This window comes from Coregonus lavaretus (assembly GCF_964263955.1).
Source record: "Coregonus lavaretus genome assembly, chromosome: 3".
NCBI lineage: Eukaryota > Metazoa > Chordata > Actinopteri > Salmoniformes > Salmonidae > Coregonus > Coregonus lavaretus.
Genome location: NC_139990.1, coordinates 68,936,024 through 68,960,605, shown reverse-complemented (window position 1 = coordinate 68,960,605; position 24,582 = coordinate 68,936,024). Strand labels below are relative to the sequence as shown.

Sequence of the window (24,582 nt, the reverse complement as noted above, 5' to 3'; positions counted from 1 at the left end):
CAAATCTTTCTGAAAACCAAACAAAAATAGTACACAGGGAATGGGGGGTGGGCTTTATTAATGGACACTGGTAACGTTATTTATCTGTTAAATGTATTTCCATCAGATATTTATTAACCCCTAAAAAAATGTTTTTGTTGGGATGACAATGCTACATTACAACGCTGCCGTGTACTAGTGACAACTCATCCAACGGGTCACCTAGTTAGATAAATTCATCGGTTTAAGGAAGACGACAAGCAAAACAAAGCCATCTGGTTGTTTTTAGCTGATTCATCCTGTCAGCCCACAATCTCACATAAATCATAGTTTCATTACTCAATGGTGCAGTACTCGTGTGGGTTTATTAAAAGCAGTTGTAAGCCTTCATTCATCTTTGTAGGTCACCGAACCCTGTCAAACAAAAAAAGCAAATGTGGAATGACAAAAATAAAGTATTTGTTGCTATCTCTGATGTCAACTGATGTCAACATGTAGGAAGGAGTGAAAAACTAAAAACATGCATGTAGCTGGGTTAGTGTTTTTATATACATTTCCTGAGATTGTACTATTGAATAAACAAATAATTAAGTATTGCAGTGTGTCTCACCCACAAGTCCAACTTTGTGTGCATCACGTGAATATCTTGTGTATGTGCATAATATACATGATTAATTGGCCATTGTGTAAATACAAATGGGATAAATCTTGAATGAGAAAGAGTGTGTGTGTTGTGGCTAATTAAATACAAAAAGCCTTTTGTGCCCATGTAGCGTAGCGGCCTTTATTTTCCTCAGAGTCGTCAAAGCCCACTACAAAGCCAAAGGGCATTGTGGGAAAGGCGCTAAATTATGCAACAGGTCCTGTTAAACTTGATTTAGTCACAATAGATGATCCAATTAATCATGATGTTGATGCTAGTATTAATAGCTGGCTTAACACATCATTTGTTTCTGTCGGGGCAAATAATCTCTTGCTCCGACAGATACACATGAAGGTTATGGTAAGACCACGGCACGCCACGGCAAGCCACGCATCTCATTGTCTACATGTAGCGACAGCAGACTGGATTTGGGACCTTGGCAAGAAATTGGATTGAAAAAGGGCTTTATTTGCAATCCTAGACATGTACATGCACGTGGGTCTCTATCTGAGGGTTGCAGACCTGATTGGTTTTACAGTGGAACGTGAAGGTGGTTTTGACTACTGAGGGCAGGATAGTGGTCAGAGCTGTCATTTTGACGGACAGGCAGCATGACTTTCAATTGCGTCAACAATCACAGCAACATTATTCTGCTACATTATAGTGTTTTTGTGCTTTAAAACTCTACCTGAAGGATAGGATGATGTTATAGCAATCCTTTCATTTCAAGAAGGACGTACTGTAGAGTCAGACGATGGAATTACCAGACCAACATTTCTATAGTCGTATATGCAAATTGAAACAGTGGTGGACAATGAGGCAGTTGGAGCACTGTATGCAAATCTTTGTAAAACAATCATCGAGTTAAGAGGTACAGGAAATGTGGTGAACTGTGTCATTTGTGAGGCAAATGTGCTCAGGCGCTGTCCGAGATTATCATTCAATAAACCTATAAGACTAAATAATCAAGCCCCACAAATGTGAAAAACCAATAAATGTCAAGGGACTGCAAGTAACACAGATTGTTATAGATTGTTACAGTTAACCTCTGCTGGGAGTGTTGAGCTAGGTGTAATTGTATGAATCCTACAGAATGTAATCAGGTGTGGTAGTATGGAGGTAGCACAGTGCGAAGTTTACAATACCATCTGCGCGCCCACAGATAACACAGAGCCATGTGGCACTCAGCAGTGTACTGTCAGGTTATCACACGTGTGCCCGGCAATACGTGTCTAAGCAGAAAATAGCCGTGCGGCGTGTATATTAGCCCACCATAGGGATGGCTGAGATTGGCTGGGATCACCTGCTGCTAGGTCTTCCGGTTGAGTGGCAGCTAGCTTGAAAAGCGGCGGTCGGCAGCAGAGAACAGAGGAAGCGGGTGTGTGTTGTAAACGTAAATGTTTAATGAGGGCACAGTTGATTGCACCACATGACAGATTGGCTGTGCCCACACTGTCTCTCTTTGGTAGGCTGTCCATACATTGCAAATGACAATTTTTTGGGAGGGAAATCAATTTAAACTATGTATTTGATTGTCCTAATAATAATGTTGGGTTGGGTGGTACTTGTCATACAAATCAGCTACATTTGTTCCTTGGAATACTTGTGAGCACTTTCTTGGAATGCTTGTGACCTTATAGGGAGCAGGGTTCTGGTAATTCAGACCTTCATATGATATACAGGACTAGACATCCTCCACACTTGCCAATGTACACACCAATACCTAATTGAACTGACCTCCATCAGAGATGTTCTGGTACTAGCACACTGAGCGCTGTTCCTTTGCCACCACTCAAAAAGGAAGAAAAAGAGATTGGCCCAAACCCCTTTGTGAGTTTCCTTCGTTTCCGAGGAAGGGAGCTATCCAAGCGTGAACCAAGCAGCTGGTTTCATTAACCTCCTGTCCAACCCTGACGTGTGGGAGGTGTGGGGGGAGGCAATGTAAATGGTGACCTTCTGAATATGCAGCCAGACGCAAAATCGGGGGCCGCAACGTTCACCGTCAGACCCTGCCATGTCCATGGCTCCCGGGGCAGTATCTCAGAGAGCTATATTAGGCTAGTCAGAAGGCACCAGGCTCCAGATAGTGGAGGCATGGGGAGAAGCTGTTGGGAAAGCATGTGGGAATGGGCGTTGTTTCTTGTGATTCATTGGGGCAGGTGTTCGTCGTTTCTTATGTAGAGAGCGGAAAAAAAGATTAGAGAAAAATTGGAGGGAGGGGACGTACTCTGCAAAATTACTTTGGTGTAAAGTTCAACAGAACTTTGATTTTATCAAATTCTGTCATATGTTACAGGACTTAATACTTGTTATGAAACTAACAATGTAACATACTTTATTTTCCTCAAACTGGTTTTCAAGTTTCATGTACCTTTTTGGTGTAACAACAATGGTTCATGCAGATCTATGTTTTTCAAAGATACCTGAAGAACATATGAAAGTACCAGCAAAAGAACGGAAGCTCAAATCAAATCAAATGTTATTTGTCACATGCGCCAGATACAACAAGTATAGACATTACCGTGAAATGCTTATTTTACCTTTATTTAACTAGGCAAGTCAGTTAAGAACAAATTATTATTTACAATGACGGCCTACACCGGCCAAACCCAGACGACGCTGGGCCAATTGTGTGCCGCCCTATGGGACTCCCAATCACGGCCGGTTGTGATACAGCCTGGAATCGAACCAGGGGGTCTGTAGTGACGCCTCAAGCACTGAGATGCAGTGCCTTAGACCGCTGCGCCACTCGGGAGTCCTTTCCCAATTATGCAGTTATAAATTAAGAAAATTTACAAATAGATACAAATAAAATAGTAACAAAATAAAATAACACTAAAATAATAATATTACAGGCTATTTACAAGGATCACCGATACCAAGTCAGTGTACTGGGGTACAAGGTAGTTGGGTGATTGATTGAGGTAATATGTACATGTAGGTTTGGTTAGGTGATTGATTGAAGTACTATGTACATGTAGGTAGGGGGTGAAAAGCAGAAAGTCCGGGTAGCCGTTTAATTAACTGTTCAGCAGTCTTATGACTTTGGGGTAACAAAGGTAATAAAGCTAACGAAAGGGTCTGATCGTTTGACTGATCGTCTCTTCTCTTGTCTCCCCTACAGAGAGCCGACTTGGCTGTGGCCCCTCTTACCATCACCTACCTGCGTGAGAAGGTCGTGGACTTCTCCAAGCCCTTCATGAGCATGGGCATCAGCATCCTGTACCGCAAGCCCAACACCACCAACAACGGATTCTTCTCCTTCCTCAACCCCATGACCCCTGACATCTGGGTCTACATCCTGCTGGCTTACCTAGGCGTCAGCTGTGTCCTCTTCGTCATCGCCAGGTGAGTCCCAGACTTTTCTTGGCTACTTCCTTGGCTACTTCCTGTTCTACCTGTCTGTGTGTGTTTGTGTATATTGATCTTTATTGAGAGTGATATATTTTGTTTATTTTACTTGTAGGGCTAAGTTACAGTTGCAAGCACTAAAAAGTTAATTAAAAAAAGAACTTGTACTGCGATACAGTTTTTTGTGACAAAACACTGTCTCTCACGAGGAGAGCACCATGTTGAACATGCCAAAACCACAGCACAACCTAACGTTTTAATGCCCGCAACAGTGTATGGTTGCAGCTATGTGGAAATGTTTTATCTGGAAAGATATAGTGCACAAAATGAGGCTGGCCAATCCGAATCTCTGCAGAACTGAGTGAGTCAATGATGGTCTCAAGTGATTCCATCAGTTGGGGATAAGGAGAGGTCTCTGCTCTGCGGTAGGGCCATGTTCAATTGGTACAAGTCCACAATTTAGTGTGAGCTGGTGGGTAGTGATCAAGGCAGTTATGTCAGCGTGGGTGCTCTGTGGAGCCCTGCAGTGGAAGAAAAAGGATTAGAGTAGCAAACCACCAGCGAAGTTATACACTACAATTCAAAGCATTTCCTGTATAATTTCTCTGCAGTTGAGACGCTTCTTTGAACTTCATCTTTCAAATGTATAAAAATAAATACCTGCCAATACCTGGAGAAAGAAATTAGAATAATAAAAAATAAAAAGGCATCATGACATTTACTTGTGCTTGTTATCTTTTCCACATTCTCCACAAATCATTGAAAATCATTGAAAGTGGAACGTATTAGTAATGCATGAAATTAGTATGGATTGAGATCATTGAAGAAGTATCTCTGATTTGTTTTCTGTTTCCCTATGTGTTCCAAATGTGTTCCTGAGAACTTTCTATGGAATTATTTACATAAGAGAGAAAGAAAATAACCCATGTGCCACTTGTAGACATCCTCCTCACCTTGGGTGGTCATTGTCACTGCTTCTCACCGCTTCCTGGTGCCTCCAAATGCAGAGTGGTGCTTGAGGAAGTTCTGAGAATGTGGAGCTTATGAAGGGGCTTGGGGTTCTGAGAGGAGCCAGCTGCACTCCCATTATGTCTTGAGACAAGCTCACAAGCTCGTTTTAGCACCCTGTTACAAGTAGAAAATCATCTCTGACTGTTGCATCATTCTTTGGAGACCTGCCTAGAAAGTGAGCAGAAGTGCTTTGAGCCAAAAATAATGATCAAATAGCAGTTTAATGTATGGGTGTTTGAGATGTTGAAAAAACCAGAACGCTTTGACGAAAGAGGCAAATGTATGTGTTCAATATCAGGTAGGCACATACTGTACTGATAGTCTATAGTTGAAAACAATTCAGACAACTTAGAAGTCAAATGCTTTTCTGGACAATCACAATCCATGTCACTGACCAGGCACCCACGAGAAGAGAACTATGAAAGCACTAAGCCTTATGTTTTGCCACAGCCATCTTGGAGTCCATGACTGCGGGTCAACAATATGGGAAACCTACTCGAGTGCTTACAGAAGTGTGAAAACAGAAAATAAATGTCAAGCAACTATGCTCTAAGTACGAGAAAGAGGAAACATTGAGCAGTGCCCGGTATATGCACTTGCCTTATCAGTGCTCTTAAAACCTGGGATCACTTTAAGGATGTAACTAGGGGGGTAGAAATCACCACAAGCTTCAATGCTGCAATAAGCTGTCCAGGACCTGGAAAATATATAATTGAAATTCCATAAGATAAAAATGGGCAGTGGAATACAGATTACAAAATAAGACTTCTATACCATGCCAATCTTGCTTTAGCAAGTGTGTAATAATGGAGGTTTTCCCCAGTCATCCTTATCATTTCAAATAGCAACACATTGGCCAAATTTCAATTTCTTTGAGTTACCGCTTCAGGTGCTTCTGCTATGTCTGTCTAGCTGCCGAGACATAGGGAGAGGCGAGGGTTTTGCTTTCTGATTATCATTCAGACTATTTAGAGGGTTTATGTTTTGGAGAGATTGCTGCATCATTAGAGTGTGACCAGATTTAATGAAAAACACACTATGAATGGCGAAGGTGCATAAAGATGTCGGATTTCAGATATGAGGTCATGGTTTTACCACTATCCATGGAGTTTTTAAACTACGGTGCGTGACATGGTTCAATGCGCCAATAAATCAGCACAATCTATATTTTAGTTTTTTCAAATTGTCTGCTTAAATTGTGATTTTGTATACTGTACATACTGTGCTAATGACGATACAAAAAATTGTAACAGAGCAATGTACAATACAGCGAACTTGGTAAACAACGAATTTGTGTTAAGTACATGGATGCCGCCATCTTCATGCACCTTCCCCATTAAATGGAGGCAAATGAAGATGCAAATCAGTCTCCTGAGCTATGTGTTCCATTAAATCAAAAAAGAAAATTCAAGAGACTTTATTGACACTGTACAGTATATGTATGGTCCTCACTTGGAAATTTTAGTTAACACAAATATCGCTCCGAGTAAATGTCAAAGTTACTGACGAGGTAAAAAAAGATCATAGGCGTTTGACATCTAACTCGAAGGTCTTGATTTAGTGTCTTCTTTTTGAAAAGAGACACATTTTGGTCACACTTTATTTGGATAATCCGGAGAGTCCATCTGTAGAGCATCATACTATCAACAAACTATCTGTTGATAGTAACTGCTTGCTAAGGTTACGGTTAAGGTTAGTTTTAGAATAAGGGTAAGGGTTAAGATTAGGGTTAGGGTTAGTAGATAGTTAGTTTGAAATGTTAGTGATAGTCTGTAGAGCATCTACAGATGGACTATCCAAGTAAAGAGTTACCTTATTTTCTCCACTCGTTGGCCAACTTTCATAAAAGCCAGTAGAGATAGCATCTCTTCTTAAAATATGCTGCTTCTATCTGGCTTCGAAGGATCTAAGCATCCTCTTCCTCTCCTCTCCTCTGACAGCAAAACACCCTGAATAAATTTGAATAATCAGATCGTATTTGAAAACATTTTCAAAATTAATTTCAGGAAGGGAAAGCACTGACATTTAGCATGTTTTATCTCTCCATCTGCCTTTAAAAGTGACTGTTTCATCTACATTAAAGGATTTATGGTGTGCAGCACTTTGAAAAGATGTTACACTAAATGGCAGAGGTACGTGGATCCACGGGCTTCGCAGGTTTTATACTGCTACATTTTCAGCGTTGCATGCCTCACGTTCTATCACAAAATGACATTTCAATATCTGTCGTCCTGAAAGTGGTATTTTTTGTGGAGAGTTAGCTACCTTTGAGCACAGCGAGATATCTACTGAGATATATAAAGGTACCGCAAACGTTTTGATTTGAACAGCGTTGACAGACAGCTATCGTGGACACATAAGAGCACGTCAACACAACTGACAAATGCTATGTCAAATGTACCGCTAACAATCAAGTTACTGAAAACAATAGGTGGACATCTTTACAGCTTGTCTTTTGTTTGTATAGTGAGTAAAAATCCATATGAAAATATGACTCCTTTTGCACCCCATAATTTGTACCCACAGTTGCACAGTTCTTTAGGGACACTGTAGGCTAACGCTTCATGGGTGGTTTTGTCAGGCGAAATTCAGGTTAAGTGCTAGGCTCAAGGACACATCAGGAGTGCTCTACCCAGCGGAGAGGCCTTCGATGCAGAGAACTAGGATGTATTATTAAGCACAGCTTCTGTTCCATCTTATTAGAACCAATTTCAGATTCATTACTGTGGTTCAACCCAAAAGCCACAGGATTACTGGCCAAGAGCATGAAATGAATCCAAGATATGTATACCCATGCATAATACATATAAACTTAGTAGCAACATATCATATCTGTGTAAGTCCCTATATTACCCCCATTCCCATAGTACAGTCTTAACACAATAATATCATTGATTATTAAACTGCTTTGAGTCAAAGTTTTCCTCATTTTTCTCTTTCTTTGTTTATAATTTCTGTTTGCAAACATCGGAGGGCTACATGAGTATCCATTATTAATATATTGATATTGATGTTGGTGAGAAAGGGATTGAATTCTAATGCACATTATCTCTTTCCCCATGCCTCATCAGGGTTAACTGAGCCCCGCAGTAACAATACACTATTATGCCGAAATTGTGGTACACTAGAGCCTTTGTTCCTGATATCTTTCTCCTCCTGTCTCCCTATAGGTTCAGTCCATACGAATGGTACGACGCCCATCCCTGCAATCCCGGATCCGACGTGGTGGAGAACAACTTCACCCTCCTTAACAGCTTCTGGTTTGGTGTGGGCTCCCTCATGCAGCAAGGTATGGTATAGCCTAGCTTATTCCCCATTTCACCTGTAAAAAGCAACAATACCCCCTCCACTTCCTTCCTCCTCTGCGCAGCCATCCTCCCTCTCTCCACCTTTTTAACTGACAAGCTACCTAATTTCCATTTTTGAGACTGTTTTAGAAGACACTTGTCTGTCAGGAACAACTGCAGATGGCAAAAGAAAGCTGTTGTCACCTCCCTGCCTGCTCATAGAAACAGGAGTGGTGAGAGAAAGTAGGTGTCAGACACCTGTCAGAATGTGGCAGGTAAAGACAGAAAACATGGTAGCATTTGTTTCCCCCATAACACAGCTGTTTGTGTTTTGGGACGAAAGGGTAAGTTGGAGAACGTGTCTGACAAATGCCAGCTGTCACTCCTCGCTGGCGTTGGCTACGGCCACAAGGTTGACGTTTACATCGTTGTGTTGCCTGAGTGCCCATACCAAAGACCCATTGTCGAAATCTATATCCTCCACACACCTCAGCTCTCGGGACAAATGACATTTTGTTAAATGCCACTTGCGCCTTTTATGGTGCTGGAGTAGTGTATTGTCATTATTGTCCTTTAGAGATCATTTCCTAATATTATAGTATGTCAATTCTCAGCATCTTTCTTATGCAAGAGCAGACAGTTAGCTTTAGGCTTTCCCCAACCCCCAAAGTACCTATTTGAATTATTCTGCCTTCTGTGTAAGCTTACACAAATCTGAGGAAGGTTAGTTGAAGGATATTACGGGGCACCAAGCTAATGCAGTCTCCTCGTCCACCCTTAAAGACATTCATAAGCAAATGGAGCCCCCTAAATGATTTGACTTAATAAAGTCAACCGGGGATAAAAAAAGAGCTAGTAATAAAATGTTTAACCTCAATGTAACAAGACAAATTAGAGAGGCTCGGCAGGGCTTGATGGTGGATCTCTGCCGGTAAGGAGAGCAAATGCGTCAATTCATTAAGCACAAAAGCTGTGCAGTTTCTCGGCAGCTCTCCCGCGTAGTTGCGTGGTATCCCTGAAAATGTGAATTGTGAGTGGAGGCTAGGAGGAAAACTGTTTTTATGTGATGAGGCTGCTAAGGAGAGAATGTTAAGTGCAGGTAATGATTCTCACGTGAAGAGCTGCCTCTCTGATGTTAAGTTGAAGCCTTGCTTGTGGGGAAAATAACATGGGGAGAAAGCCAGGGCATTGCATTTAATAGTACTCAGTGCTTCTAAATCCACCGAGATATACACTGTAACTCTCAGAAAGGCTCTGATTGTCCTTTTTCAAACTGACGATGGAGCAAGCCGTTTCCGTTTCTATGAGACACTTCTGTGTAATGCATTATGAATCTATCTTAAGCATGTGTGCTTTTGTCAAGGCTGTTATAAGGAGTCACGAGTAGTTATGAATGCTTTTTGCAAGTCGTATATTGTACTATGGGGAATAGAGGGTACTGTAAATACATTAATTTCACACGGGTGGATCACAGCAAATGCTACTACTGTATGCAATATTACAAGCATCAAGAATTATCAAGAATTATCACTGAATTATCACAGTGAATTATTGTAATGTTTGTTTGTGTCAATTAATACCATAAGGGATGAGTTGCCAACTGGTGATTTGACACGAAAATAAAATGTCCTTCATTCATTCATTCATTCATTCAGCATCCCTGAGCCTAATACCTTTCTCAATACAATTTTGCCGTAGTGTGTATTTAGAGTCACATCCCCCATCCTGTAACATACTTTAGATTGGAATGTTTTGTCATAGTGGTTTGCATGGCCTTTCACTGTACTTGTGCACATGACATTACAACTTGAAACTTGCAACAGGAGGACGTCAGCACCTAGCCATTCTAGCTGCGGCAGCACTGCAGTCACTGAGATTGATGTGTCGCTTTGTTGACTGGAATTGCATCATTATCTTCTGCTCTGAAATGACATTTATACTTCTTTGGCTTAGAAGACATGAAGTCCTTCTTCAAGGAGATGTATAGTGCATTGACAAGGTTTTATATCCTCGGCAGCACTATATGTGCAGTGAGCTCCAGCTGACAACAGCATTTTATGGCCTGGAATCCAATTGTGTTACCAGTTGTTCCAGTTCCTTACCAGTATGACTGCTGAGCTGGGTGTCCTCCTATACTTAAGTGATAGTTCTTACCTTGGAGTGTTACAGTACTGGTCTTGTTTGCCACCGTGTAAGGCTGTCAAATCGCAAAGGACAAATCCAATCAGATTGGGTAAGGAAGGTTAAAAAGCTGACCACTTTACCTCCTTTCAGTGGGGTGGTTACTCTTCAAAATTGCCCTCATAAATCTTATCAGTAAAGTAGTGGAGGGCACTGAACGCAACCTCTGGTGGAGAGGTTGTTTTAGATGTCAACAGGGACAGAAAATAAAGTAACTTTAACCGTGAGTCAAAAAGCTATTGTAAACAAGATATATGGGAATTTATCTGACAGAGGACCTCACAAAGTCATACTAAATGCTGTTGGAGGCAGTCTGGCCAACCTAAGTAATTGAACATTTATGTCCTGAGACTGATAAGCCATTTTCACCCTGTCAAATGTAAGTTGTCACAAATTAATGTATGTTATGGATGCATTCTTTGTGAGACACTGCTCAACACAATTCAAAATCATGCAAAGAAGAATACAAAACACAAATAGACAAAATAAAAGAAAGCATATAGTGCATGTATACTATGCAAGCCATTTTACGAGCGCAGGGAACATATGGCTGTGGCAAAGGAGGTGGAACATTTCAAAGGCAGAGAAAGAGCAGAATCACATTTAGATGTGACCTCTTTGTCTTGGTGACATTATTTTAATTGGACGCAGGCCTAGTGTCAGGGTTATTTATGAAACCCCACAGCGAAAAAGCAAACGCGTGTCACTTTATTATTTCAAAAACACCAGAATAGATTTACCCCCCCCCCTCCCCTCGGCTCCCAATAAGAATATTCCAGATTCCACCATCAGTTTGTGTTTTCTGTGTGTTAAGCTTGGTGGAATCAGAGGCCGCGTTCCAGGCTGACTACATTGCAGATGCATGCCAGATCTCCAGCCCAGACCACCCACTACTGCTTTGATCTCCTCCCGTCAGGTTGGAGATACCGGACAATTAAGTGTTCGCACTGCGCCCTTCTGGAGGAGTTTCATCCTGGCGGCTATCACTATAATGAACAATTCTATGTAGCTTCCCTCTATGGGCAGGTGGGGGGGGGGGGGGGGGGGGTGTTATTTATGTCTGACTGTTTGTTTCTTGCCGTGTTTCCTAAGTGTTTTATGCAATCATGTGTGAGCTGTGCTAAGATTTTCCTCTTGTAGGACAATAAACCTGATTCTGACCCGATTCTGATATCTCACAATGCATGTACAGGTGTTTAACATTTCAACTAACCTCATCATATGATATATATCAGATACCTGACTCTGCAGTGAATGACTTGCACACAACCATTGGATGGTGCATGCAACACAACTGGAATATTGTCAGCTTGGAACATGACCATTATTTTAAAAGGAACACTCAACCCAGACTGGAGGTTTGTGTGGATCCAGGAATCCTACTGTATCTAGCAATTAGTTTGGGATCGCCCCCGAAAAGTTGCTGATCCGCTTCCTTCATAGTCAGCCAATTGTAGTCAAATTAAAATGTAATTCATTTTCCAAACTTAGGAAGGCTGCCAGGTACTTAGATATGCCCCTGTAGTTGTTTTCCCTCTGAGAACTTGAGTAAAACCAAGAGTGTATGTGTGTTCCATTGATCACCTTTATGTGAAAAAGCAACCATATAACCATTGTGTTTGTTATATTCTGTAACAGTGTTACATAATGAAGATGCATATGTGATGTCATACATCTCCATTATAGAGGCTATACCAAACTTTTGCCTCTGGGGGTACACTTAAGTCAAAATGGGTCCCCTAAATGGATAGAAATATTGCCCAGAAATGACCTAATATATAATAGAATATGTATATGAACCATACAGCAAACATTCAAGCCAAAATGTGAGGTAAACAATTAGCAACTGAACACCTATGGTGTATCTGTAAGATGACTGTTGTTCTCACACACCCTGTCTGCTATTCAGGCTCTGAGCTGATGCCCAAAGCCCTGTCCACCAGGATCATTGGAGGCATCTGGTGGTTCTTCACCCTCATCATCATCTCCTCCTACACGGCCAACCTGGCCGCCTTCCTCACCGTGGAGCGCATGGTGTCGCCCGTGGACTCTGCCGACGACATCGCCAAGCAGACCAAGATTGAGTACGGTGTGGTCAAAGACGGTGCCACCATGTCTTTCTTCAAGGTATGTACATTAAAAGTTTGGACATAGTCTGTCTTTGCTTTGGTTTTGAGTTGTGTATTCTTTCATGTTGATTTCATTACTCATATGAAATGAACAATCTGCAAAGAACATTATCTGAAAATAACATAATTAAATCTCTTAATTTCATTTCTACAGTCATTTTAAGCAGTTTGAATGCAGCCCCATTGATTGAAGCACACTGATTACACACAGTTATATTGTCATAAAACGTGTTTATGAAGAACTGAATCAGTACTTTTTGGCCTACTTTTTAAGAAATGTTTTTTTCTCTCTATACAGTTGAGGAAAAAAATCAGTACTATTCCACAAAAGACAGATTTCCAGTTAGATCTTAATTCCCACTGCAAAAGCAAATTCTCCAGCTTCTCCACTTCTCCACGCTGTTTGATGTGATCCTCCATAATGATTTTTTTATTCCAAAGTTTCAGCTTTTGCCCTGCAGGGTTCTCAACTTTATTTTATTATTTTAGTTTCGCCTCAGATGCTGTTACTGTGGTGCTGAATAACATATAAGGGTTTGCTGTTTTTCGGTGTAAGAAATTGAAAACATTGGACACATTTCTATGGAAAATGTTTTATGGACAAGGGAAAAGTCCATATGTTTATGACACACAATAGCAAGGAAAACAGATCCTTTTATCCAGGGTGATTGCCCCAGTTTTACACTTTCAAATATTCTCTGTTGAGTAGTTCATAAATACTGTATGTAATATTTGTGCCTCTGCTAAAGAGTGTATCTTTGTAGTTTCCTCTGCACTGACAATATAATTGAGGATGTATTTTTGGACTTCTCTCTGGCCCATTTGCTATTTCCTTCATCCCTATGTCCTCTATATTGGTTTATTCACATTATATTATATTTATTGGCACTTTGGGTTTTTGAAAACTGTGCTACAATTATTATTATTATTATTATTATTATTTTATTTTTTAATAATGTATCTCTTTCTACTCTCTGTTAGCATTATGTCTTAGCTGCTCTATGACCCGGTCAGAATATCCACCAATAGAATTTTCACCCACATAAAGATTCCCAGTGACCACCAAAAAATCCACTGGGGGAGAAAGAGCACATTAGTAACCATTCTATTCCATAAGGTTAAATTAACATTGAGTTCAATGAGGGATTAGGCATGGTCCATGGAGTAACTAGAATGTGTGATTATACCAAATTAGAGTCATCAGTTGCCTAACCATTGGAACTACTGGCTATGGTATAAACCGGAGGTGGCCAACCCTCCTCTTGGAGAGCTACTGAGTGTGTGGGCTTTTGCTCCAGCCCCTACTGAAACCCACCTGATCCTACTAATAATCTGCTCATCATGGCCTTTAGTTCCTAATGGCTCTGCCTGTCAACCCTGAGCTATACCCATCTATTTGAACCTTCTCTAAATTATAGATTATTGACAATTAGTCAAGAACTTGCTGTAAGTTCTCAGCACAGTAAAAAGTGGATTTTACTCCTGAAGCGTGTTTACTTTGATTAGTGACAGATATGATTGCAGTGTTATTAGTCAGAGGAGACACAGGTGTCTATAATTACCTCATCAGTTGCAGAGCTCAAGTGCCCTCGGTTCCTTATCACTGGGAGGGCTAACGAGCTCGACTGAAGCAGATGAGGGAGCTGATAAATACTGAAGAGGTCGGGGAGTAGCTGTAGATTTGTCAAATCACACTGCATGGAAGGGCACTGTAGGGCAAAGTAAAGCTTTGCACTGTAATCTCTGGCACACTCATGGTAACACTATGCTATCTTGACAATCAGATGTACTGTATGTGTTTTATATTTCATATACAAACATATCACCTGCACATCTAAATAATGTTTTTCACATTTCAATCGTCGATGCAGGAATTAAGTAACTAAAGAGCTTTGATATCCTTCATAGTTTCAAATGCCTATGGTAATGAGACAGTCATTATATCAAATTAGGTATGGAATAACATTTGATCCCTTGTCAAATAGCATGAAATATCACACAGACAAACGCAAGGCTAATGGAGAGGAACTCAATTAATCCAGCCTTTTTTTCCTATTTCCCCCTGGATGAAAACAGATGTACCGTACCTCCTCATGTCTTACTAAATTATTATATCCAGTGGCCCAAGTCTCTTTTTATAAAAAAATTAAATAAACAAAAGATGTTTGAAAGTATACAAGTGTCAAAGTAGATACAGTACTTGAAAGCTGTGAATGTTAGTGGCATTGTAAAGGTTATTCGTTCACTTGGAGCTCAAGGCTCCAATGCATTCCTTTATTCTTACAATTACAGTGGGGAAAACAAGTATTTGATACACTGCCGATTTTGCAGGTTTTCCTGCTTAAAAAGCATGTAGAGGTCTGTAATTTTTATCATAGGTACACTTCAACTGTGAGAGACGGAATCTAAAACAAAAATCCAGTAAATCACATTGTATGATCTTTAAGTAAATAATTTGCATTTTATTGCATGACATAAGTATTTGATACATCAGAAAAGCAGAACTTAATATTTGGTACAGAAACCTCCGTTTGCAATTACAGAGATCATACGTTTCCTGTAGGTCTTGACCAGGTTTGCACACACTGCAGCAGGGATTTTGGCCCACTCCTCCATACAGACCTTCTCCAGATCCTTCAGGTTTCGGGGCTGTCGCTGGGCAATATGGACTTTCAGCTCCCTCCAAAGATTCTCTATTGGGTTCAGGTCTGGAGACTGGCTAGGCCACTCCAGGACCTTGAGATGCTTCTTACGGAGCCACTCCTTAGTTGCCCTGGCTGTGTGTTTCGGGTCGTTGTCATGCTGGAAGACCCAGCCACGACCCATCTTCAATGCTCTTACTGAGGGAAGGAGGTTGTTGGCCAAGATCTCGCGATACATGGCCCCATCCATCCTCCCCTCAATATGGTGCAGTCGTCCTGTCCCCTTTGCAGAAAGGCATCCCCAAAGAATGATGTTTCCACCTCCATGCTTCACGGTTGGGATGGTGTTCTTGGGGTTGTACTCATCCTTCTTCTTCTTCCAAACACGGCGAGTGGAGTTTAGACCAAAAAGCTCTATTTTTGTCTCATCAGACCACATGACCTTCTCCCATTCCTCCTCTGGATCATCCAGATGGTCATTGGCAAACTTCAGACGAGCCTGGACATGCGCTGGCTTGAGCAGGGGGACCTTGCGTGCGCTGCAGGATTTTAATCCATGACGGCGTAGTGTGTTACTAATGGTTTTCTTTGAGATTGTGGTCCCAGCTCTCTTCAGGTCATTGACCAGGTCCTGCCATGTAGTTCTGGGCTGATCCCTCACCTTCCTCATGATCATTGATGCCTCACGAGGTGAGATCTTGCGTGGAGCCCCAGACTGAGGGTGATTGACCGTCATCTTGAACTTCTTCCATTTTCTAATAATTGTGCCAACAGTTGTTGCCTTCTCACCAAGCTGCTTGCCTATTGTCCTGTAGCCCATCCCAGCCTTGTGCAGGTCTACAATTTTATCCCTGATGTCCTTACACAGCTCTCTGGTCTTGGCCATTGTGGAGAGGTTGGAGTCTGTTTGATTGAGTGTGTGGACAGGTGTCTTTTATACAGGTAACGAGTTCAAACAGGTGCAGTTAATACAGGTAATGAGTGGAGAACAGGAGGGCTTCTTAAATAAAAACTAACAGGTCTGTGAGAGCTGGAATTCTTACTGGTTGGTAGGTGATCAAATACTTATGTCATGCAATAAAATGCTAATTAATTACTTAAAAATCATACAATGGGATTTTCTGGATTTTTGTTTTAGATTCCGTCTCTCACAGTTGAAGTGTACCTATGATAAAAATTACAGACCTCTACATGCTTTGTAAGTAGGAAAACCTGCAAAATCGGCAGTGTATCAAATACTTGTTCTCACTGTATATATCTCTCGAGATGGAGAAGTGTGGGAAAAGGATAACAGCATGATAGGTGCTCAAGGTTGCCAGAGTATTTTCAACACCAATACTATGTGCTACAAAGATGAGAGGGCTATAATGTGCAATGGCATCAACACATGTTAAAACATGTTAATTTCATAAAGGTACTGTGTAGACTCAATGCCCCTTTGACCAGGTGTAATGCACAATCTGAGATTCAACATTGATTGTACTTTCAATTCTTCCCCTTACAGAAATCAAAGGTTTCTACTTTTGAGAAGATGTGGGCCTTTATGAGTAGTAAACAGAGTACGTCGTTGGTCAAGTCCATTGAGGACGGCATCCAGAGGGTTCTGAAGTCTGACTATGCCTTGCTCATGGAGTCCACCACAATCGATTACATTACCCGGCAGAACTGCAACCTCACCCAGGTTGGAGGCATCATTGACAGCAAAGGCTATGGAATAGGCACTCCCATGGGTAAGATAACAAAATATATGTACCATAATAGATATAGTAGGTTGTTGATGGTATAAACACTCTCCAGCTCTCCATAACTCCTGCAGCAAGCACCATCCCCTCCATTGATACATTGGTAGGAGGTGGTCCTTCGAGCTGGACAGGAACAAATAACACATTAATCCTATATCTGTGCTTTCGATGCAGAGCATTTCATTGAACTACTATTGTACTACTATTGTATTTTACTCTTGTTATTTAGTACATTTTTGGACTATGTGTATTGTTATTGTGTTGCGAGATATTGCTGCACTGTTGGAGCTAGAAACAGAAACATTTCGCTGCACCTGCGATAACATCTGCAAAACTGTGTACGCGACCAATAAACTTCGATTTGATTTTTATCAATATGCAATGACAACATATGCATTTGAGCCATGTTTCATGAAAATTCCCCTGTGGCCTCATCAGCAAGGTCCAGCTAATGGTTTATCTTATATTTCAACCAGACTAAAGCAGACCTTCTGTTGCTTGCCTTACAGGCTCTCCATACCGGGACAAAGTGACCATCGCCATCCTGAGCATCCTGGAGGATGGCCGTCTGCACATGCTCAAGGAGAAGTGGTGGAGCGGCAGCAGCTGTCTGGACGAAGAGCGCCGTGAAAGCGCCGGCCCCATGGGCATTCAGAACCTGGGAGGGATCTTTATAGTGCTGGCGTCTGGCCTGGTTCTCTCCGTCTTTGTGGCTATAGCTGAATTCATATACAAGCTAAGGAAGACGGCAAAACGTGAGCAGGTAGATATTATCCCCATGAATCTGATTCAAGATTCTTGATCAGTAATTTATTTACTTGATGTGATTATTTTATTAATGACATTGTTTGCATGACGTACAGTATATATTGGTTAATTTTAGATCCTTCACTTCCATTGTTCAACTTGCCTAACTGTGTGTATTTCTGACAATATGAACACAACCTTTAAATCCAAGCTGTACTCTGTCCATTTTAGTGCCATTTATTAAAGAGATTTGCCTGCCCTCAAATAATCCCTGTGCTATTTGGCCATAAACTAGAACATTTATTTAATTTTAACAGGCATAATTGCAAATTGGAGCATGCCGAATTAATCTGTTATTAGTCATTGCAGATGTCAGAATAGCATGAAACTCAACAGTTGTAAATCACATATTTGAGTTATGCAACTAAGTGGGTTGCGTCAAGCATGCTTGTATAGGTAATGGGGTAAGAATACGGCTCTGTGTCAATCTATCTGACAGAGCAGGAACAGTGCACATTGCGTGGGTTGCATGTGGTGGGGGTTGCAGTATGACATGGCTGTCAGCGATGGGAGAGGAACAACATACATAAATGTATTGTGGGTAATGTGTTTTGCACTCTTGATCTTGTTGACACTCTATGCTGTCAGAACCATTTAAAGCTAAGGCATTTACCCCCCATCCCTTTCCCCCCCCCCCCCCCCTTCTCTCCCCTCCTCCTCGCCCTTTTTGCCCAGAGGTCTTTCTGCAGTGCCATGGTGGACGAGATCAGACAGTCGTTCACCTGCGGGAGGCGTGTGAAACACAAGCGCCACCACCAGGCCCCGGTCATGGTCAAGACGGATGCAGTGATCAACATGCACACGTTCAACGACCGACGACTCCCGGGAAAGGACAACATGAGCTGCAACACTGGGATGACCCCCGTGTTCCCGTGACGGTTTGCGCCTCCCAGAGAAAGAGCCTCCTGAGCAATGTGGAGGGCGTGATTGGTCCCGAAACCTGGGACAATGGAATCGAGGGGATCACCAGATTCACCATCAACCACAGCGACATAGGGACACTAACGAAACATGGAACACTAACTAAACATGGTACTTTCAAAATGGCAGCATCGGCGACACAGGTATGACAACGTCCACCCATGTATTCCAAAAGAGACAGAAAAAGAGAGAGAGGTGGAGGAGGAGAACCATTCCAGGAAAAGGAAACAACATCTCCAAATAATCTGTATTCAAGTCCGATGTTTACGTACGTAACACAAAAATACACTCACCAAGGAATCACAAGATATCCAAGGAATCCTTGATTGACAACAAAGATTCAACCTTTTTATTGGACATATGGCATAAAGACAGAGGTGGCTTCGTTGAGCATGGCAATAAAAGAACTACAGACAGGGGAAATGGGGTTTTGATGGGAGATCAGTTATGTCACACATAGCACATCACGATCATTCAAAGTAAAAAATCTGACCTAATATTTTTTATCTTGTCTGGAGGTCCTTTGGCAGCAGAAAATGATGTTACCTCAAACCTTGTACAGACATAACATTGGGTTCTTGATTTCCTCTCTTTGAGTCACAGTCTATTTTATGAGAGGCGTTTTTAAATGCATGGCTTGGACCATCGGACTTCTGTAATTCCACTAGAAGAAACACGTCCTTAGTACATGCAGATGACAGCAATGGAATCCCAACAGTGAGCAAATCCCATAGAAAGATAATTAGGTTTGCAGATTATCTTTAATTGACGAAAAATTACTGTTCAAAGAGAGAGAGAGAGTTGACATCACTGAAGCTATCCCAAGGTTTTAATGGGGAGACCTTGATTTATTGTTATTGAATAACGTTTCCACATATTGTGCCATTTTGTTATTGTGACTAAACACAATGTAGGGCCCTATTTGTTTGTGCTTCACCACATTATTTGCAGACATATGTTTTGTGGACATTAAGATCATGAAGAAAATTATGATCAATGAACTAGCCAATTGCCAAAGATCTGCCCGTAAAATAAAACAAAACGTTGGATGTGACTGCTCATGCAAGTGCTTCATGAGATAGAAGTTACTGATCCAATATTTTTAAATTAGAGTATGTTAAAGAAGATTATCCATGGCCTTTTTCTTCTTTACAACACAGGGTAATGTGTTTCTATCAGATATAATGACTTGTTTTTGGCATCTTAGTAATCAAACAAACAAATATACAATACTCTTGGGATAATGAACGAGGAGGGATTTGCTTTCTATTTATTTATGTACCAAAATGCTAGTAGCCAACTTGAAGTGTTTACTCTTATTTGGCTACCAATGATAAATGGACATGAACCCCCTTATACTTGTTGCACTACTAGTCTATATTGTCCTCTAATATAACTACCTGGTCTCATTACTTTTTTAGACATTTACAAGTTGAAGAACTGTACGATTTAGGGGACTAAACTGAAATTATTTACTCATAAAAGCATAACATATTTATGGTTATGTTAAATCCAATCATACCATTCATGTCTGAAGGGTTATGGTAGGGTTATAGTCAGCTAGTTAGTTAGCCAGCTAGCTAGGCTAGCTTGGCTAGTTGGTTATCTCTAGTTGGTTATCTCTGCCCATATCCCCTTAATAAACATTTCAGAGAAATGTGTCTACATTGGCTTTGAGTTGTTTTTAAAACACCAATGGCAATGTAATATTTTCAGAGGGCAATTAGCCATCTGTTTCCATTTTGTGAAAGTGTCTCTACAATAAGGCCCCTCAGAAATAGCCTTGTTATAAACGCACAATGTCCATTTAATTGCTGTTGCTGCTTGCAATTAATTACCATTTAACCCTTCTGACTGCTAGATACTCTAATCTAATATTATCAGTGATATGAAAGAAATGCAGAGAGCACAGTACAGATATACAGACTGCATAGTTACTGTTTTAAGCTGTTTGGTTTTAGTTCTGTAATTGCAGGTGACTGTAAATGACTTGGTTTAGTAGTGTGTTGGGCAGAGGACATTGGACAAGGGACCTTATGAGTAAGAAACAAATGCTGTCATCATTTTGAATGGTACTACATACTGTTCCTATGTGTGTTTACTTTGTGGCCACGGCAACAGTGAATGTCCTTGGGACTCACAAATTATTTAGCTTATTCATATTGCAGGCCCGATCTAAAAGCTTTGTGGCAGCGTTACCGAACGCTACGCTACCGTTGCGGAAATGAGATAGGCTAGCTCTGAGTGGCAAGACCCTTTGGTTTTTGCATTTGATTTTCATCCTGTGCACTAGAGATAAATGAATCAATATCATGAATCAATATCATGCTCAGATGATGAGATGAACAAACAGACGGAAGATCTGAAGTTTGGTTTTCTGTGTTTATGTCGTCTGTAACGCCTATAAACTGTATATCTGCAATGAGTATTGAGCTGTAGGATGCTAGGAGTCTATATGTGAGCTGCTGAAATAGGGAGCTGAAGAGACAGCATACCTCTGTGAGGTTTACAATATTGATAAAAAATACAAACTATCCTGGGTTCCTTTTTTTCAACATTAACAATGTAAAGATTCAAGGAAACTTAAATCTGTGTGACTTATTATTGGTTTGGTAGGAACTCATTGTATACATGTTAATCAACTCCCTTCTGCAAAGTAGAGTATATGTAGATAGGATTAACAGGAAAAAAGGTATTTTGCAAAATTTTTACAGGTAAATACATACATTTTTGTTCTCAGCCAAACATATAGTGCAATTTCTTAATTTAAATTTGGTTTCATATGCCACTTTAACCTGTACCCCACTCCCACTTCCCCATCCTCCATATTAATATCTTTGATTGGAATGGATTATAATATATTATATTGGATTATGATCACCAAGAGCAGAATAATATATGTACATCTTATTTTATCGCACCTAATATATTGATATGAGGTGTATGTGACGTTGATATTGAATTCCCCCAAACTGTAGAGGAAACACCTTTAGAATAGATTTTGTATGATCTTGCTGGCTCTTTTCTTCTCTTGAAATCCATGATGCAGTTGGGCAAAGACTGGTTGCTACACTACAGGTTAGACTGGCTTCCAGTTGAATTCCCCTTTGACAGCAAACACAAGTTTCACATACTCTCCGAAATAATTGTGGTGAAAATGGACATCAGTTATCCATTGATAAAACTATTTGAATTTACTACCAAGATTTGAGTTTAGTTCATTCAATCAGTCCCAGTTATAAAGCATACTGTCTTTTTTATACCAAAATTTGAATCCAGTTATTTTACAACATTTTATGAAATCTAAGATTAAAATAAAAAAATGACACATAACTTGAGCAGTATGTGGTATGAGTTAGAATGAGTTATACTTTATTAAGCAATCCAACAGTCACAGCGCTAGGTATTTATTTATGTTTTGTTTTGAGTTGAGCTGAATAGTCTGCTTCTATCGTTTGACGGGAAACCTCTCAAACAATAGGATTAATATGTTGGTGCCGACCAGCGTTTTCTTTGTGGACACGCAGAATTTCTATGAATATCGTTTTTTGTAACGTTTTGTAACATTTTCTGTTTACCTAGTAACTGTATGTGTTAAGAGAAGACCATTATTAGAATAACCAAGTAAAACATGGGGAAATACAAAATAATAGAGAAGCTATTGGGTTATTTTCTTTTTAACACACTGTGAATAATTCAATTGTACAGTTTGCTGTATGGGTTATATGATTTTAAAGTTTTAAATAAAAAATATAAAACTATATTACTCTTGTTTGAGTCTTATTATTCATAGTGTCAGTTGATAGAGACTAGATTCATACAACTAAACTCGAATGCATTGTTGCTATATTTTAGTCATTTAGCAGATGCTCTTATCCAGATCGACTTACAGTTAGTGAGTGCATACATTTTTCATACTGGCCCCCCGCGTTACAAGTGCCATGGAGGCTATACAATGCTATACATTGTAGTCTACCCAACATTATATTCTCAGGTTAAAATCTCCAGCTGATTGGTAGATTACAATGTATAGTAACAATGTACAGCACAGATTGAATGCAGGTCTGAACATCTACCTCTGGAAAACTATGTATTAGCACGTTGTTTTGCACTATTAGTAGAGTGGTAAATTATATTCTCAGGTTATTTCACGTTTGGATTCTGCTCAGTATGGAAAGGTAAAGTTTTCACACTGCAGTGTATCCAAACTCTCTCTGCAGAGCTGGCTCAAAGATAACTTTTTTTGCAATTTGCCGTATGGATCCATTCACTCTGGGTGGAATATCCCTTTGAAGTCATGCTTTACCTGAGCTTGCTGATACCGAACCACTGACGTATAAGTGCACAGTGACATGGAAGACAGGAACAGAGAAACATGCATTTTTAAACCTGCTATTTACAAGGTTACTGGGATACCATTGACGACTCGCTAAGACATGCACATCAAGCAGGGAGAGTGGAGAGAGTAGTGCATGTTGGAGTGGTAAGTGACTGAGCTGTCTAATGTGTGGGGCACTTCTTCTACACGAAAAGATGGATAGAGGCCTTCTGAAGAGAGTCCATCTGCAGCGACCGCATCGGAGCCTCCAGGGGTTATTACTGATACACACTGAGCGATCATTTGTCTATTTCATGACTATTACTCAATGGCAAACGTCCATACATCAGAGCACAGAAGCCTTCTTAGAAATGGTCTCTTCTGCTCTTGTCTGTTACCGTGACATTTAATGAGGAACAGCAAGCAGAGATACATTCTTATAGAATAGTCTTTATCTAGGCCTTGATAGAGATTGTCAACCATCAACCCTTATACTATCCCAGTTATCATCATCATCATCATCATTGTTTGGCTGCAGAACAGTTGTATAAGCGACATAACAAGTGACAGAATAAGTGACAGAATGCAATATTTCAAGAAAGGAAGCCCATAATACATGGTCCGGCCATTGAATCATGACCCAAGATACACTACCTCACCAAAAGTATGTGGAGACCTGCTCGTCGAACATCTCATTCCAAAATCATGGGCATTAATATGGAGTTGCTCCCCCCTTTGCTGCTATAACAGCCTCCACTATTTCGGGAAGGCTTTCCACTAGATATTGGAACATAGCTGCGGGGACTTGCTTCCATTCAGCCACAAGAGCCATTAGTGCGGTCGGGCACTGATGTTGGGCGATTAGGCCTGGCTCGCAGTCGGCCATCCAATTCATCCCAAAGGTGTTCGATGGGGATGAGGTCAGAGCTCTGTGCAGGCCAGTCAAGTTCTTCCACACTGATCTCGACAAACCATTTCTGTATGGACCTTGCTTTGTGCATGACGGCATTGTCATGCTAAAACAGGGAAGGGCCTTCCCCAGTCCAATGGCGGCGAGCTTTACACCACTCCAGCCAACGCTTCGCATTGCGCATGGTGATCTTAGACTTGTGTGCAGCTGAAACCCATTTCATGAAGCTCCCGACAAACAGTTATTGTGCTGACGTTGCTTCCAGAGGCAGTTTGGAACTCGGTAGTGAGTGTTGCAACCGAGGGCAGACGATCTTTACACGCTTCAGCACTTGGCGGTCCTGTTCTGTGAGATTGTGAGGCCTACCACTTTGCGGCTGAGCCGTTGTTGCTCCTAGACGTTTCCACTTCACAATAACAGCACTTGCAGTAGACCGGGGCAGCTCTGGCAGGGCAGAAATGTGACGAACTGACGTGTTGGAAAGGTGGCATCCAATGATGGTGCCACGTTGAAAGTCACTGAGCTCTTCAGTATGGGCCATTCTACTGACAATGTTTGTCTATGGAGATTGCATGGCTGTGTGCTCAATTTTATACACCTGTCAGCAACGGGTGTGGCTGAAATAGCCGAATCCACTAATTTGAAGGGGTGTCCAAATACT

General features: G+C 40.9%; 1 protein-coding gene across 1 annotated transcript in view; it reads left to right on the top strand.

Moving 5' to 3' along the window:
• LOC311119166 (glutamate receptor ionotropic, kainate 3-like) overlaps window positions 1-18,648 on the top strand; it is a gene marked incomplete at both ends in the record, with an annotated part of 126,966 nt that extends 108,318 nt beyond the window's left edge. The window contains 6 exons of the mRNA XM_084157717.1: window positions 3,747-3,970; window positions 8,155-8,273; window positions 12,362-12,579; window positions 16,728-16,953; window positions 17,475-17,728; window positions 18,448-18,648. Of these exons, the coding sequence (XP_084013843.1) occupies window positions 3,747-3,970; window positions 8,155-8,273; window positions 12,362-12,579; window positions 16,728-16,953; window positions 17,475-17,728; window positions 18,448-18,648 (1,242 nt within the window). The remainder of the gene's footprint in view (window positions 1-3,746; window positions 3,971-8,154; window positions 8,274-12,361; window positions 12,580-16,727; window positions 16,954-17,474; window positions 17,729-18,447) is intronic.
• Window positions 18,649-24,582: the final 5,934 nt, after the last annotated feature.